Raw genomic sequence first — 16,149 nt, 5'->3', positions numbered from 1 at the left:
TTTTATGCATTAAAATCGAGCAGAGAATGAGAGATTAAAATGTTCACACCAGCAGCTAAGCAGCTGTTTCTCATCACATGGCTTACTTTCAACAAATTTTGTTCAATCAGGAAATGTGCTTTTGAGATATCCTGCTGAATAACAAATACAGAAGAACCATTTTGGGACAGAACTAACTGCTCTGGTGGATATAATTCCATGAGCCAATATCAATAATGTCTGCAGTCTACGAAAAACTTGTCCAGTAAACACTCGGCTTCTGGATCTACTCAAAGTAGATCTACTCAAAGGGGTTAGGGTTACAAATGTAGTTTAAAATGTGTTTATTATGGTGGTGACTTTAGTTTTTATAAAAGTATTGGAATTCTTTTTAAACGTACTTGAGTATGTTTGTTTGTTTTTAACTTAAAGGGGGATTCACCCCTAGAAAAAGTCAGTCAAAGCTGGTGTTCTCTGTAATCAATAGAAGCAATAATATTTCAAATTAGCACCATAGCTGTGGAGAAAGTTGAACAAACAGCTCGTGGTTTCGCCCATTCAACATTCCTACAACACCCAGCGTGCATTGCGCCCCTCCCTCTGAAAGGAACCGGCCAGCGAGACTGTTGGAGTGAAATACTACCGTTTAGCTACAGGCAACGGCTCAGAGCGGTACAGAACTCTACAACAAGAATATACCGTTGGATCGTGTAAAAACTCTTCAGGTCTGCAGTCTACATTTCAAAACTGACGATTTTGAATGAGACATGACATCGGAGGTGGGCATCCTATGAGGAAGTGTAGTTTAGCGAGCTCCCTGGCCTCCGTTAGATGACGCGTTTTACGTAGTCTGGAGGAGGTTTTCCAGGGCCCATTGGAGAAGCAGATAGTGTCCTCCAAAGGCACAGAGGGAAATTGCATTTTTTCCTACCATAATGGCATTAGCTCTCCGTAATAGCATGATAGGACTGAGGTTGAAAATCGGGGGAACTCTATCTTTCATTGTTTCTCCACATTTTCTTTCCTGTCTCTCCCTGTCACAATTTTGATCTGTAGTCTGGTTACTTTTCAGTTTTTACGCACGACTTTATATGCAAAAATGAACCTAAACTTTGATGAAATAAAGACACCTTCCTCTGTGTGTGTTTTCTTCAGGTGATTCCTCAGATCTCCTCTCTGTCCTGGTTCACCACTGTCGTGCCTCTGGTCCTCGTGCTGTCAGTCACCGCTGCCAAGGATGCCACTGATGATATCGTAAGCAAACTCCCTAAACTTGTTTTGTGTGGCATTGCATCACTTTGATTTTTATAGATTCATTTTTATAGACATCACGATCACTTATACTATAATATTGATTCATGATGAATGTAATGCATGTAGAAGCAGGTTTCACTGCAGACTTTACAGCCTGGCAACTGTTGAGCTTCCCTAAAGTTTTTAAATGTATTATTAAGTCTGATCTCTACAAAATATATTGATTACAAGAAGAGATGCTTTATAGCTCATCTGAGCACCCTGCCTGTGATGGGGGAAAAAGTTCACCATATCAGTTTGTGAACCACCGGCTTCAGACGAAGTATGTTCACCTTTTCCTGACATGTAACCTCTTCAGGTCGTGTCCACAGAGGTTACGCTCTCTGAAAGGCAAAAGGTGGAGATGGCATGAGGTTGTTAGAACGTCAGTGTGGATGGGAGTGTTGATGGTTGAGTTAACAAAAACTGGTCAGTGTTTACCAACGGTCAAATTGGATTTCTGTATGAACCGCATGAAGCTTAAAGCTGGGGTAGACTCACCTCACGATCAGTGTGTGCACAGGCAGAGTGTGTGCATGTAGGAAAGTCGGTGGTAGACAGGCAGGTCTAAATTAACTGATTGTACAGACTTGTTACGGTCCTACAAATGGCACTGATTTTAGTGAGCATTTTATTTATTGATTGTGTCAGGATAGAGTTTTCTTTCAAATGTCACACAAGTACTCCACAAAGGAATTGCCTTCTGAACCTTTAACCAAGTAGTTTCCCATTTTCCTAAACATGGCCACACTTAGCCATAAAGGGCACCGAATCCCTTACTGCTGGGGCGCATGTCCATGTGCATCTCTTCATTGATAGAGTCCTGTTTGTGCATGTGTGTGTGTGTGTGTGTGTGTTTGTGCATGTGAGTTAAAACACTGAATTTGCCCTCAGGGATTAATAAAGTATATCTTCTTAAATTTTCCAGCTCATCCAGAAGAAATTTTCCCTCAAATCTAAAGTGAACTAACCTAAAGTTATCGAAACAATATATCCGCTCATCATTTGTACAAACAAACCAAGAACTGTGTGTTATTTCATGTTATCTCATGTTGCTCACAATCACCATTTACGCTCTGACTGTGGGAAAAACATCAGCAGTCTCAAGTACAAAACACGTTATCTCGTTTTCAGTGTTGAACCTAACACACATCTGTCCGTTAGCACAGGCGGTAACCTGTTTTCTCAGCCTCAAAATAAGGTTGTCTTAGCGACTGTCTGTCTGTTTGATTAATGTTTGATTCATGCACATTTTAACCAAAGACTGTATAAAAAGATGGACAACATGGCAGCTCCCTAAAAGTAATGCCAAACCCTCTCCATCGCCCCCTGTTGACTGGCTGCAGTATAGGTCACCAAGCCTGCCTCCTCCATGTTAACAGATGGGACATGAGTCAAATAAATTTTGTCAAACATGGTTGTTGTCTTTATATTTAGTTCTTATCATGCTGATTCACATCCAAGTGTTCATTTTTCTGACAAGTTTATTTTTGATTAGTTATTTGATGCTGTCAAAATGATGATTGACAGCTCTGTTGACAAATACGGCTCCTGCAGCCGATCAGTTCCGGGTGAGCAGAGCGGAGGACGATCCGCGAGTGGAAACGTAACTAAAACAATCACTACAGTCATTGACGTTTCTATACCTGTGAACGTTAACCTCAGACCAACACAGAGAAGCTGTTAAACTGCTGTTTTTCAGTGAGTTAAGTGTGTGTTTGGGTTAGCGGAAGTGACTACGGCAGCGCCACCTGCCAATCTCCACAGCGCAGACTCTGGCTCCATATGACGTCACCATCGCAAGATGGCAGCACCTATCACGGGGGTTATTTTGGCACCACTTTCGTACAATGGGAGCAGATGGAGATGCCTCGGCCATCTATGTATACACAGTCATTGATTTTGACCTGTACATGGGGTTTAATCAGTCCATCCTCTCATGACTGCAGTATGTTCAGAACGCTGCTGCCAGATTTTTAACAGGTACACGAAAGCGCGAGCATTTCTGCCCCATACTCGCCTCCCTCCACTGGCTCCCTGTTAGTTTTAGAATAGATTAAAAAATTTTTTTTACCAGTTTTTAAGTCACTCCATGAATCGGCTCCCTCATATTTATCAGACCTTTTGATCTCTTATACCCCAGCACGAGCACTAAGGTGCTCTTAGCAGTGCCTGCTGGTGGCCCCTTGGGCTCAGCAGGGACTCGGGGGTGGCCGCGCCTTTTAAGCTGTGGGCCCCCATTTGTGGAACAAACTGCCTCCTCCAATCCCAAGTGCCAACTCAATTAATTCCTTCAAGCATCAGTTCAAATGCCACCTCCTTAATTTGGCCTTCGAATTCAGTTAAAGCATCTTTAAATGTTTGTTTTTATATTTGTTTTTTTACTTTATTAATTGTTTTTTGTTCATTTTTTATACTTGTCATCGATCAACATCATTTGTTGTCATTTTACTGTTTTATTTGCCACTGTCTGTGAAGCACTTTGGTCAGCTCACGTTGTTTTACAGATACATTTGAGTTGACTAACCTCCGTCAATCTTATACTGCACTTTCTTTTCCATGATTTCAATACCAATCTTGGCAAACAGACACAAATGATAAAAACATTTGACTCTCTTCAATATTCACTTTTTTAGTTATTAGCTCTGTTAAGTTGTTGCTCAACAAACTGTTTCATCAGTCACATTTGTAAAAAGGTTGTGATGTTGACATAAAATGATGTCATTTAGATAGACTGATTAAGAAATAACAAAAATTCCCCTCAGACCAGGGTCACACCTTCTTCACTGTTTGACCTACACCGCCTGTTCATGAGGAAGTAGATTTTGTTAAAGGTCAAACTGTTTGTCTTTTCTTTAATCCTTGTAGGGGAACTGTAACAGAACAAAATGCCTCCCAAAGACAATTAAAAGTAAAACAGATTTTCGTTTCATTTGTCAAGGTCAACTAAACAAATGGTTGTATGTGAGCGTGGGTGTGACACCTAATATTTTAATGCCAAACCACCAAGAGGAAATGAGTGTTGTCAGGGGTTAAACATTGGCTGGAGGAGAACAGGGCTCCTTTTGTTTGTCAGTGGTGGCGATCCTGAACGGTCCCTGCCCGCCGGTACCCATCTGTTCCCAGAGTGAAGTCACAGGGAGGGTACAGGCTCGATTTGATCTCAGCAGGCTCACAGCAACTCAACACTGACCATGTATGGCAAACGTGGACGACCTTGCAAAACAAAAGCTGAAATAACTGACTCCTGGGTGGGGAAAGCTGCTGTTAACGGAACGTTTTCACAAGCTATGGCCTACTGAGCTATGTCAGCCTTAATAATGCTACAGTTTTTGGTAGGGTTACGGATAGGTCTTAGTTTTAGCGACAGAGAATTTTGTCATTTAAAACCTCTTACAGGCTCAGACAAAACAGTGTACAACACATCCAAATTATAGAAAGTTAAATTATATAAACTGCCTCTATTTCTCTCACAATATTCCATCTTAAGCCCTCATCAGTCTGGTTTCAGACCTAAGCATAGTACCATGTCTGCTGTAACATTAGTTGTTAGTAACATTGTCTCTAACATAGATGAGAAGAAGCATTGTGCTGCTGTTTTTATTGACTTGTCAAAAGGTCTCAATACTTGACACATTGAATATTGGGTTTGACTCTGTTGCATGCAAATGGTTCCAGAATTACCTTTCTGATAGATCAAAGCCGGAAATATCCAATCAGAGTTTTTACCATTAGCAAAGGAGTTCCCCAAGGATCAGTTCTGGGCCCTGTCTTAGTCACAATTTATATTAATAACATTGTTTCTTTAATAACTGACTGTAATCATCTTTATGCTGATGGTGCTATTTTGTTTTGTGCTGCTGTTGAGAAGCTACAACTTTATTTTAATATTCTGCAGAATGCACTTCTCAGCCTTAAACTGGTACTAAATGCTAGCAAAAACAAAATGTATGCTTTTTTCAAGATCAAGAGATTCAGATTTTAACAGTCTACACCTATCCACACTGAATGGTCGCAGCATTGAAAGCGTCTCAGTATATAAATATCTTGGTATCTGGCTGGATGAATCATTCACATTTAAACACCATATTGAAAACCTTATTAGCAAACTGCAACAAAAACTTGGTTTAGTGTACAGAAACAGATCTAACTTCCTTATTAACTGTAGAAAAGTTATAACCACATCAGTCCTTCTGTCAGTCCTAATTTATGGTGATATAATGACACGCTGCTGCTTCCACTCTCAAATCCCTGGACTCAATTCATCACTCTGCTCTTAGATTCATTTCCGGAGATCCCTACAACACTCATCATTGTATCCTGTATAACAAAGTTGGCTGGTCTTCTCTAACACAGAGGCGTGATAAGCACTTGTATCTTTGTATCTATAAATCATACATATCATCCATGCTGAACTGGACCACTGGAACCTGCAAAACTCACTGTACTGACTGTCTCATGCTTCAAGTCCCTCGCGTTTACTCTGAACTTGGAAAATCCGCCTTTACTTTTTGTGCTCCAAACATGTGGAATCAATTACAACACACTCTCAGGATCGACACTCTAATTTCTCTCGGACAAATGAAGGATCTCAAACCACGTCACCTCAGCTTGTGAATGTTTTTATTAATTGCTGTGTTTTGATTACTTTAATTGTGTCGTTTTCTAGATCTCGACATCATTGTAAATGAAGGAAACCTCAATGATTTCCAGGCTTAAATACAGGTTTAAATGAATGAATCAAAAAAAGGGAAAATATGCCTGTCCCTGCTGCTTGGGGGCCCAAGTTTATAATGTAGCCTTCAGATGGATGTTTCCATTTGCTGAGCTAATAAAACAGTATTGATTAAAGGTAATTTAAAGGGCTCTTACATAAACAAACTGCAAGATATAGATATGACTCTGGATGACCCATCAGTTTCACAGTTAGAGAACAAAAACAACAGTATAAAGGCCTGTGACCACTAACGGTGTTTTTTGCGCTGGCAACGCCCACAACCACAACTTCAGAGCACTTCTCACTAGCACTTACTGTTGCTAGGTAACAGAAGTTCCACTTCCCTTGGTAGTGACCGTTAAGTCTGTTTTAAATCACTCTGTGTGCTTAATATTTGCTTTTATTTAAGGACATTGATTGGTCGGTGAGGGAGAACTGACATTGATGAGCGCAGTGATGCTCCAAAAGCTGAACCATTTTTAACTGAGAGCGCTGTGAGCACAACAACAGAAAGCAATGCAAAATACAATGTTAGTGGACACAGGCCCTAACCATGCCGAACCATGAAAGTTGGTGATTAGGCCTACTAAAGGGAAACCACATGCCAGGACTAAATAATGATGCAGTTATTAAATTAAGTTCATGGGGCGCTGGTTCAGCTCAGTGGTTAGATTGCGTATCCCATGTTCAGAGGTTACAGTCCTCATTGTGGCAGCCCTGAGTTCAACTCCCACAATCGGCCCTTTGACACATGTCATCCCGTCTCTCTCTTCCCCTGTTTCCAACACTATCCACTGTCCTCTCTATTTCAATAAAGGCGTAAAAGGCATAAAAATTAAGTTTCTTGTGGGATTTAAAAACTCTTTGTTTGTTTGTGTCTTCTTTCCAGAATCGCCACAGGAGCGACAATCAAGTCAACAACAGAAAAGTTGAGGTCCTTATTGATAGAAAGTAAGTTTGTTCATGTGCTATGAATTGTTGGGCAAACACTTGTGAACATATATGAAAGCTTCAAGTAGCTACATCCTGTATTTTATATATTTGTAAGGGCAACATCAGAGTCATTTCACTTTTCTGTACAGGTAGGAGTTCCTCAGGGAATCTTGGTGGTGCCTTTTAAGCTTTGTTATAAAGATCCTCAAAAAATCTTATCAAGTCATCCTGTCTGCTTGTTTCAACTCTAAAAGTGAAATAAAGCCATGTCCAAATCAAGCATACCTCACAGTTTTGAAATAGCAGACATCAAGTCAACAGGATATAAAACAAGTGCTGCCCACCATCCTGCATCTGCTTCCTGTTGCTTTACTAGAGAGCGTTTGTCGCACACAAGGAATACAGGGATGGGTGAAACACAGGAATATGCACTACAAATATCAGAGGAAGGTCAGAAGAAGAAGTAAGCAGTGGGCTTGTCTATTACCAGAAGAATTTAAAGTCATTAAAAGTGAAAGTGGGCTTCAAATATGTATTTTCAAAGTACTAATTCCCTAACTGACGCCTGGGTTGGGAGGCTGCTTCTCTTGAAACTCTCTATTATTGACAGAAAGATAATACAGGAAACTGACAGGAACATTCAGTGAAGGAAGGTGACTAATAATAGGATGACCTTGGTGTTCAGGGCTTATTTACAGTTTATTTTCTGCCACTCCTTGAATGAAAGGGAAAAGAATACCTTTCCTCTGAACTCTACTGCACACACACACACACACACACACACACACACACAGCCCAAACATCCACTTATCAGCCTGTTTCCTGTTCTCAGACTGCGGAGCGAGAAATGGATGGACGTCCAGGTGGGAGACATCATCAAGCTGGAAAACAACCAGTTTGTCACTGTGAGTAAATTGTTGAAAATATAACCTTCAGCCTACTTCACTCGTTTCTCCATTTCCCACTGGATGTCACCTCTATTCATCTCTATTTACAGTGCTTTCATAGTGTTTTTGTTGGGCCTCTGTGCCGCATTAGTCATCTGAATTCATGATTTCCTGTGCGTTTTTGCATTTTTTAACCCTTTTGTCTTTCAGTTCTTTTTTTTACTTAATGGCGTGAGCTCAATCCAAAAGGCAGCTGGACAGTTAGGACTGAAGAATCCTGTCGGATGAGCGGTCAAACGCCTTCAAGAAGTTCAACCAATTCCAATTGCCTTTTGGATTCAGCAGAATCTGTCTCATCTATTGATCACTGATTGACAGCAATGTATGCATGTGTGATGCTGTATTTTCAGGCCGACCTCCTGCTGCTCTCCAGCAGTGAACCTCTCAACCTGGTGTACATCGAGACAGCAGAACTGGATGGGTTAGTGTATTTTTTTGTGTAGTGCCATGCATCATCAGATATGTGATGAATAATCTGTAATTTATTTATGCTTCATCTTGTCTCTCTTCTTCCTGCTCACTATTTTTTCCTTCTTTCCTCCTTCGTTCTCCTCCTTCTTTTTACCCCCAATGTTTTCCTCCTCTCCTCCTCTTCCTCAGAGAGACTAACCTGAAGGTGAGACAGGCCCTCCCTGTGACAGGAGACCTGGGAGATGATATTGAAAAACTGGCAGACTTCAACGGTGAGATGAACTGTACTACAGGGCAACCAACTGCTGCAAGTAAAAGCATGCAGAAAAGACAATGCCCCCTCCCCTTCCTATTGAGTCTGTGAAACCTTGTTACATAACAAAAATATGTAGGTTAGTGCAAGCAGAAAGAACAAAAATCCAAGTCTGGCCATCTTGAGAGTTGCTCTGCTAAAGCTGTGCCAATACATTTTTGGTTTGTCTGAGCACCAGCATCCATTTTTTTTTGTGCAGCCGCTTCTAGTTGAGAATCTGTTTCTCCTGTGTCCCCCTTAAAGGCGAGGTGCGCTGTGAACCCCCCAACAACCGCCTCGACCGCTTCACAGGAACGCTGACCGTCGCTGATCAGAAATACTCGCTGGACAACGAGAAGATCCTGCTGAGAGGCTGCACCCTGAGGAACACCGAGTGGTGCTTTGGCCTGGTGCTGTTTGGAGGTGGGACGGACTTTCACAGACACTCATTATGAGGAAGGAGTGAAAATGATCAACTTGTACCCCTTTTAAAAAGAGATGGATGGATTCAAAATACACAGAGACTGTTTTGAATGAACATCTTTCAGCTCTTGCATGTTCCTCTTCCTGCAGGTCCAGAGACGAAGCTGATGCAGAACTGTGGGAAGAGCACGTTCAAGAGGACCAGTGTCGACCGTATGATGAACGTCCTCGTCCTTTGTGTGAGTTTTATCTGATCTGAAAATGCCCAGCTGTTAATTATTTAACGACAAAAGTCCTTTGTTTGTTGATCCCCTGATAGGGTTGTCATTGAGGCTGTCTGTAAAACCTCATCCAATTTAACTCAGCAGAAAAGGTTTTCTGATGACGATGTTTTGACATCATGTTTCTGAAAACTTTCCATGCAGATTTTCGGTTTCCTGGCCTTCATGTGCACCATCCTGGCGATTGGAAACTACTTCTGGGAGATAAACGAAGGAGCGCAGTTCACCGTTTTTCTACCCAGACAAAATGACAACAACGCTGCCGTCTCCGCCTTCCTCACATTCTGGTCCTACGTCATCATCCTCAACACCGTGGTGCCTATCTCCCTCTACGTTAGGTAACAATGCACAAAGAAAAATGTTGGTGTTGGTTCGTTTTAAAGGAACATCCAGTGAGAATAGAGCTAACACTTCCTGTAAACACTTCCTGTGTCTTCGTCTTTCTGCAGTGTGGAGATCATTCGGTTGGGGAACAGCTTCTACATCGACTGGGACAGGAAGATGTACTACTCGCGCAAAGACACCCCCGCCGAAGCTCGAACCACCACGCTGAACGAGGAGCTCGGTCAAATCAAGTACGTCTTCAGCGACAAAACAGGGACGCTCACCCAGAATATCATGGTGTTCAACAAGTGCTCCATCAACGGCAAAACCTATGGTAAGAGTCATGTTGCCTGCAGCTGTGGAGCCGTCTTCTGTAATATTTTTTTGTCTGTTACTGTTTCTCCTCTTTACATTTTTCCCACAGTGTCAGTCGGCTGATGTTGTATTTACGTGCCTTCTCTCTGCAGGTTGAGAGATTTGAGTTCACATTTCGATCCTGTTACTGGTCTGTTTGTGTTTTGTGGCTCTAAACATGCATTTCATACATTTTCTTTCTCTCCTTTCCAGGGGATGTTTTCGACTACACGGGTCAGCGACTAGAAATTACAGAGGTGAGTCTGTGATTCAGCAAGTTGACACACATCCATGGAAAATTGTGTCATCTTGTTGTGTGTTTATACATTTTCTTCTATTACAACAGTGTGTCATCTAAGAGCCAATGGATTTAACTCTACAGATGCTTAATCAGTAACTAATAGGGGCTTTCAGAAAACACAAAAAAAGAAGTAACACATTGTTCTTCCTCTCTCCCATCAGGATACAGAGACGGTGGACTTCTCCTTCAACCCGCTGGCTGACCCTCGCTTCATGTTCCACGACCACGCCCTGGTGGAGGCAATGAAGCTGGAGAACCCAGAGGTCCACGCCTTCTTCAGGCTGCTGGCCCTGTGCCACACCGTCATGGCCGAGGAGAAGAAAGAAGGTGAGGGGGGGGATTAAGGGTTTCATCATGAGGGAGTGAGACACAGCATTGTCTTGAACAAAGTCGTTTTAGAGAAGAGCAGAACATTTTATTACCCAGTGGATTCATGCAAATCTCAGTCCAATAAAAGCACAAAGTAAAATGTTTCAGCTTTTTCTGAGCCAACAAAGTAAAAAAACTGCAGTTCCTTCAGTGGCCACTTGAGGCTTTGCCAAAAGTGAGTCATCAGATCCCCGATGTTAGAAAGCCAAACTTACAGTATTAAACATGTTTACAGCTTTTGTCATTTATCTATCAATGACAACAGTGTGGGAGGGCTTATATTTATACAACTCACCTTGTTACCCAGTGGTGGATGAAGTACCTGAAAGCCAAACACTAAAACTATCAAACCAGAAAATGACTTTGGAAGAAGTGAAAGTCGGTCATTCTAATATTACTTAAGTAAAAATCTTAAAGTATGTGATATAAATTGTTCTTAAGTATTGAAAGTAAAAAGTACAAGTAAGTGAATTTAGAGAATTTATTTAGAAATGTAAACCACCTTAAAAAGTGGAGTCACCCTTTTGGTGAGAATTACCTTCTTAAACTTCGTCTTCGTCACCACCGTCATCTTTCACCGGAGTAGCTGGTGGCGACACCGTTTCTGTTTCTGCCTCGATCATGTGTCAAGTATCACCGTCGAGTGCTAGCCTACTCACGTAGTTGCTACTCGCTTGCATCTGACAACTTTGAAATCCCTTGTTGCACGTTTCTTCTTCTTCTTCTGCTTCTTCTTTGAGGTTTTTATGTCAGTTGACACCCACGATGTTGCATGACTGCCACCCTCAGTTTTTAACCTCTCCGTTTCTGTTCATTTAAATCTGTGTTTTCTGTAAAAATAAAACTAATAGACCACTAAATTTCTCCTGATTTTACTTTGAGTAACAAAGATTCTAAGGTGAAATGTATCGCAGTAAAAGTATACATTTTATTTTGGAATTTCATCGGAGTAAAAGTTTGCGGAAATATTAAACGTTGACATGTACCCTGAGCAGTTGGGGGATTCGGTGCCTTGCTCAAGGACACCTGGCTACCAGCCCCGATTCCATGCTTGGTCCGTACCAGGATTTGAACCAGCCACCCTCTGGTTCCCAAACCAAGTCCCTACAAACTGAGCTGCCGTCTACCCTGAAAAGTAATGCATGATTAAGAGCATGTTTGGTTTGAGTGACAGGCAGATGTCACTAGCTGTCTTCTGTCAATAGCTGTCAATAAACCCCTGAGTATCCAGCCTCTTGTCCAAATATGGTCACTTCTGGCCCCAGAAAACAAGATGGCGACAATCAAAACGCCAGATTCAAGGCCTCAAATCTGTAGTCACTTTGGCTACTTCTTACTGTACATGCAGCCTATGGTTTTCTGTTTGTAAAAAAGCAGGAAGGTTCTAGAAATGACCAGCTTTACTTAATCATTCAGGCATAACTGGTATTCCTCTTTCTCTGCTGACTAATACATATCGTGTTTTTCTCCTGCAGGTGAGATCTTCTACCAGGCTCAGTCTCCAGATGAGGGAGCGTTGGTCACAGCGGCCAGAAACTTTGGATTCGTCTTCCGCTCACGAACACCGGACAGCGTTTCCATCGTGGAAATGGGACAGCAGCGCAGCTACGAACTCCTCGCCATCCTGGACTTCAACAACGTCCGCAAGAGGATGTCTGTCATAGGTATGAAAACTTATTGTTTGGAGTAAAGGTTCAAATTTGGAGTGATTTAAAATATAGACTGCTGCTGTAATGTATCTTTATGTGTGTCTTTATAGTTCGCAGTCCAGAGGGGAAGCTGTCTCTCCTCTGTAAAGGTGCCGACACAATCATCTATGAGCGGCTGCATCAGTCCTGTAGCAAGCTGATGGACGTCACTACAGAGCATCTTAACGTCAGTAATATTTCTATAAGTATGTGTGTCTCTCTGTGTGTGTGTGTGTCTCTGTCTCTGTGTGTGTGTGTGTGTGTGTCTGTGTGTGTCTCTCTGTGTTCATTCAGGAGACAACCAGAAGAAACCTTGTGCGTGCCTTTGTGTTGGTTCTTCATCATGTGTGAAATGTGTTTATGTGTACAAAGGTCATCCGAGTGTGCATGTTCTCCGTCTAGCTGTGGATATAGTTTGATGAAGTCTACAGAAGGCCACAAGCCCAACGTTTCCCCCGACAGAGCACATAAATCTTTTAAATAAACATATATAAAGTTTTCTCTTTAAAGCAGCTGTGAGGACATTTCAGAAGCAGTATGACTAGTGTCGTAAACATCTTGATCTAAATAGCACCAGCATTGTTTTTGTAGCAGATAAAAGAAAGATGCAGCTTCTTTATAAAACTATTGCATCTCCCGTTTTCTTGTTTAAACACAGCTGATTGCAGGATGTGAAGCAAAGAATGTATTTGTTTATTTGTGGCTGTTACGGCCACAAAAAAGGAAATGTTTGGCTCACCATGTGGCCAGTAACACATGGAGAAGGACACCATAACCGAGTACAAGTTTCAAAAAGATAAGGAGTTTTTATTTACGAAGAAACAATACTTTGATAATTACCAAAACTATGGGAGTCTGGAGGTCCGGCCAAAAAGAACAGAAGGAGTGAGGAAGTCTGGGCCAACCACACAATGGGCCGTAGGACCCTGCTCTCCCCCCCCTAACCTAGTAAAAGTTCTAAGTTAACTAAACTGGAAAGGAAGCCACGAAACTAGACTACCAGACCTCCAGCATCAAAAGGAAAAAAAAAACCCAAAGTAACTAGCATGGTGTGCAGGCTTGCAGGATCAGGGAGAGAGACTGAGCTCCTGCTCCCGCCTCCCTTATATAGGAGGGGCAGGGCCAACAGCAATCAAGCCACCTGAGGGAAAAGAAAGCAGAAGGGGGAGCGCGTAACACCCCCACCCTTAGTTAGTGATTACATTTTTTTTTTTTACACACACACAAAAAAAAAACAATAATCACAAACAATACTCCCTATGAGTGCGACAACGCATCAGCTACCACATTATCCCTGCCACGGAGATGTTTTACATCAACATTGAAGGCTTGCAAAAAAACACTCAAAATTATCAACCTCTGATTTGTATTGCGCATTCTGTGCAAAAACACAAGAGGGTTATGATCAGTTAAGATTGTAACCGGAACGTTAGATGAATATAAGATGAATGACCTTAATATGCCGACAGTTTTATTACCATTAACTTAATGGTTTGGACAACTAACAGATACAGTTGCTTGGAAATTGTAATGGGCATGGGTCCATTATATTTCCTGGTATTCTCCCCCTGCTTCCTTTGAACTGTCTAATGTACAGCTGCACTGTGAAAATATCATCCATCCATTATCTATACCGCTTATCCTGTTCAGGGTCGCGGGGGGGCTGGAGCCTATCCCAGCTGTCATTGGGCGAGAGGCGGGGTTACACCCTGGACTGATCGCCAGTCAATCACAGGGCTGACACACAGAGACAGACAACCTTTCACGCTCACTCTCACACCTACGAGCAATTTAGAGTCACCAGTGAACCTAACGTCTTTGGACTGTGGGAGGAAACCCACGCATGCACAGTGAGAACATGCAAACTCCACACAGTAAGGCCCACTATGTCTGAACCAGGATTCAAACTATGAACCTTCTACCTCTGAGGCAGCACTAACCACTGCACCGCCGTGCAGCACTACTGTGAAACTTCACAGAGGAAAATGTAAACAAAGGGTGAAGTGCTGTAAATCACTTTGTCAGGATTGGACTCAGTGACAGCAGTGAAAGGTGTTCAGAATAACAATATCAGGCGCCGGTTTAGCTCAGCGGTTAAATCGGCGGACAAATACAGAGGCTACAGTCCTAGATGCGGCAGCCCCGGTTCAACTCCCACCCTCGGCCCTTTGGCGTGTGTCATCCCCAATCTCTTCCCCTGTTTCTAACACTATCCACTGTCCGCTCAATAAAAAAGGAAAAGAAAAACAATATCTGAGAGCCAAAAGTCCAGATGATGGTCTGGTTTACTTCTGTTGGTCATATAAAGAGAAAAACAAAAGCTGAAACGTGTTCGTTCATGACCGACATTAAATTGAGTCATACATGATTCTGTGAGTGCCGGAGCTTTTGTTTTCTAGTTTTATTTTCTACCGTGCACCCGAAAGGCTATTTTGAAACATAGTTTGGAGCTGTGCGCGCTTATACTGCTGTATTCGGTCATATAAAAACACAATATTAAATTTGGACTGTTTCAAAACCAGTTAAATATTCCTCATAGTATGTTAAAAATGCTTGAGCTAGGATATTTGTAAGGGACTTTTTCCATTAACAAATTTATGCACATTTAGTGTGGATTGTGTGTGTGACTTTAGATACACACTACAATGCCCAGGTTAAATACGGACATTTCAACCGGTGCAGCAGTTTGTCTGACAACAATAGAGCTCTATTGTGCAGAAGAATGAACTAAATTTAGCTTTAAATAAACAGACTTTCCTGTATTTCTCTCCACTTCTCTTCTCTTCTTAGTTCTCCTATTTATTTCCTCTCTTTATTTTTATAATGTTCAGCTCATAGAAAGGATGAAACAGTCATCATCTCCTTGCTGTTTGTCTCCGCCCATCTTGTAGTTTATTACCTGCGTCGGAAAATAGACCCAGCTGGCGTAGCTTTACTTTGTTTATATCTTCAAATTCCATCAGCTTGTGCGTGTGTCGGTTCTTTCAAGATGTGCATTCACACATGTGTACCTACATGTGAACAGTCCAGCCATATAAGTATGTGAATGATCTGCAGGAGTTTGCAGGAGAGGGCCTCAGGACTCTGGCGCTGGCTTACAAGGACCTGGATGACGAGTATTTCAACCAGTGGAAACAGCGCCACCATGAGGCCAGCACCGCGCTGGACGACCGGGAGGGGAAACTGGACCAGCTGTATGAGGAGATAGAGAAGGATCTGCTGGTTCGAAGAGAAAGCACATACGATAAATCGGATTGATTTTTATTATTTATAGTCAAATTTACAAGTGTGTTTCTGCATGTGTGTGTCCAGCTGCTCGGAGCGACAGCCATAGAAGACAAGCTACAAGACGGAGTCCCTCAGACGATCGAGCAGCTCTCCAAAGCCGACATCAAAATCTGGGTTTTGACTGGAGACAAGCAAGGTACATAACTTTAGATAAGGTTTGATAATTACATATTTTCACATATTTTAAAAAATTTCTCTGATCATGTTTAGACAGAAACAGGTCTGAGAATGTTTTGTCATGTCCAATAAATCAGTTCTCTCGTTTGAAATCAATCAAAACAGGAAGAGACTCAACTTGATCTACTGTCTAACTTTTTTATTCAATGCATGTCTGCCCTCAAAGTATTTCACACCTAAGTTAGAAACTGACAAAATGACCAAGTGACTTGTTATTTGGAATTTAACTAACATCCTGATCTTTTCCTTCCTCGTCTGTGCACCATAACATCCTCTTTCTTTTTTACACACTTATAAGATACACTTTGTTTGCTTGTATGTACGTAACTGTCTTCTGCTAGTTTGTCAGAAGATGCGTCCTTGTTGGTTTAT

General features: G+C 41.9%; 1 protein-coding gene across 2 annotated transcripts in view; it reads left to right on the top strand.

The window, feature by feature from the left end:
• The window catches only part of LOC138609640 (phospholipid-transporting ATPase ID-like), a 53,519-nt gene that overhangs the window by 27,162 nt on the left and 10,208 nt on the right, over window positions 1-16,149 (top strand). For both annotated transcript variants that reach the window (XM_069682258.1, XM_069682259.1), the window contains exons 5-19: window positions 1,135-1,233; window positions 6,879-6,940; window positions 7,755-7,827; window positions 8,220-8,290; window positions 8,470-8,552; window positions 8,837-8,995; window positions 9,146-9,234; window positions 9,421-9,614; window positions 9,726-9,934; window positions 10,168-10,211; window positions 10,417-10,582; window positions 12,100-12,288; window positions 12,384-12,499; window positions 15,370-15,534; window positions 15,625-15,736. In XM_069682258.1, the coding sequence (XP_069538359.1) occupies window positions 1,135-1,233; window positions 6,879-6,940; window positions 7,755-7,827; window positions 8,220-8,290; window positions 8,470-8,552; window positions 8,837-8,995; window positions 9,146-9,234; window positions 9,421-9,614; window positions 9,726-9,934; window positions 10,168-10,211; window positions 10,417-10,582; window positions 12,100-12,288; window positions 12,384-12,499; window positions 15,370-15,534; window positions 15,625-15,736 (1,831 nt within the window). The remainder of the gene's footprint in view (window positions 1-1,134; window positions 1,234-6,878; window positions 6,941-7,754; window positions 7,828-8,219; window positions 8,291-8,469; window positions 8,553-8,836; window positions 8,996-9,145; window positions 9,235-9,420; window positions 9,615-9,725; window positions 9,935-10,167; window positions 10,212-10,416; window positions 10,583-12,099; window positions 12,289-12,383; window positions 12,500-15,369; window positions 15,535-15,624; window positions 15,737-16,149) is intronic.

The sequence above is a fragment of the Semicossyphus pulcher genome, unplaced genomic scaffold (assembly GCF_022749685.1).
Source record: "Semicossyphus pulcher isolate SPU_LCO1_2020_fin unplaced genomic scaffold, fSemPul1.0.p SCAF_6, whole genome shotgun sequence".
Taxonomy (NCBI): Eukaryota; Metazoa; Chordata; class Actinopteri; order Labriformes; family Labridae; genus Semicossyphus; species Semicossyphus pulcher.
This window is presented reverse-complemented; position numbering and strand designations above follow the sequence as displayed.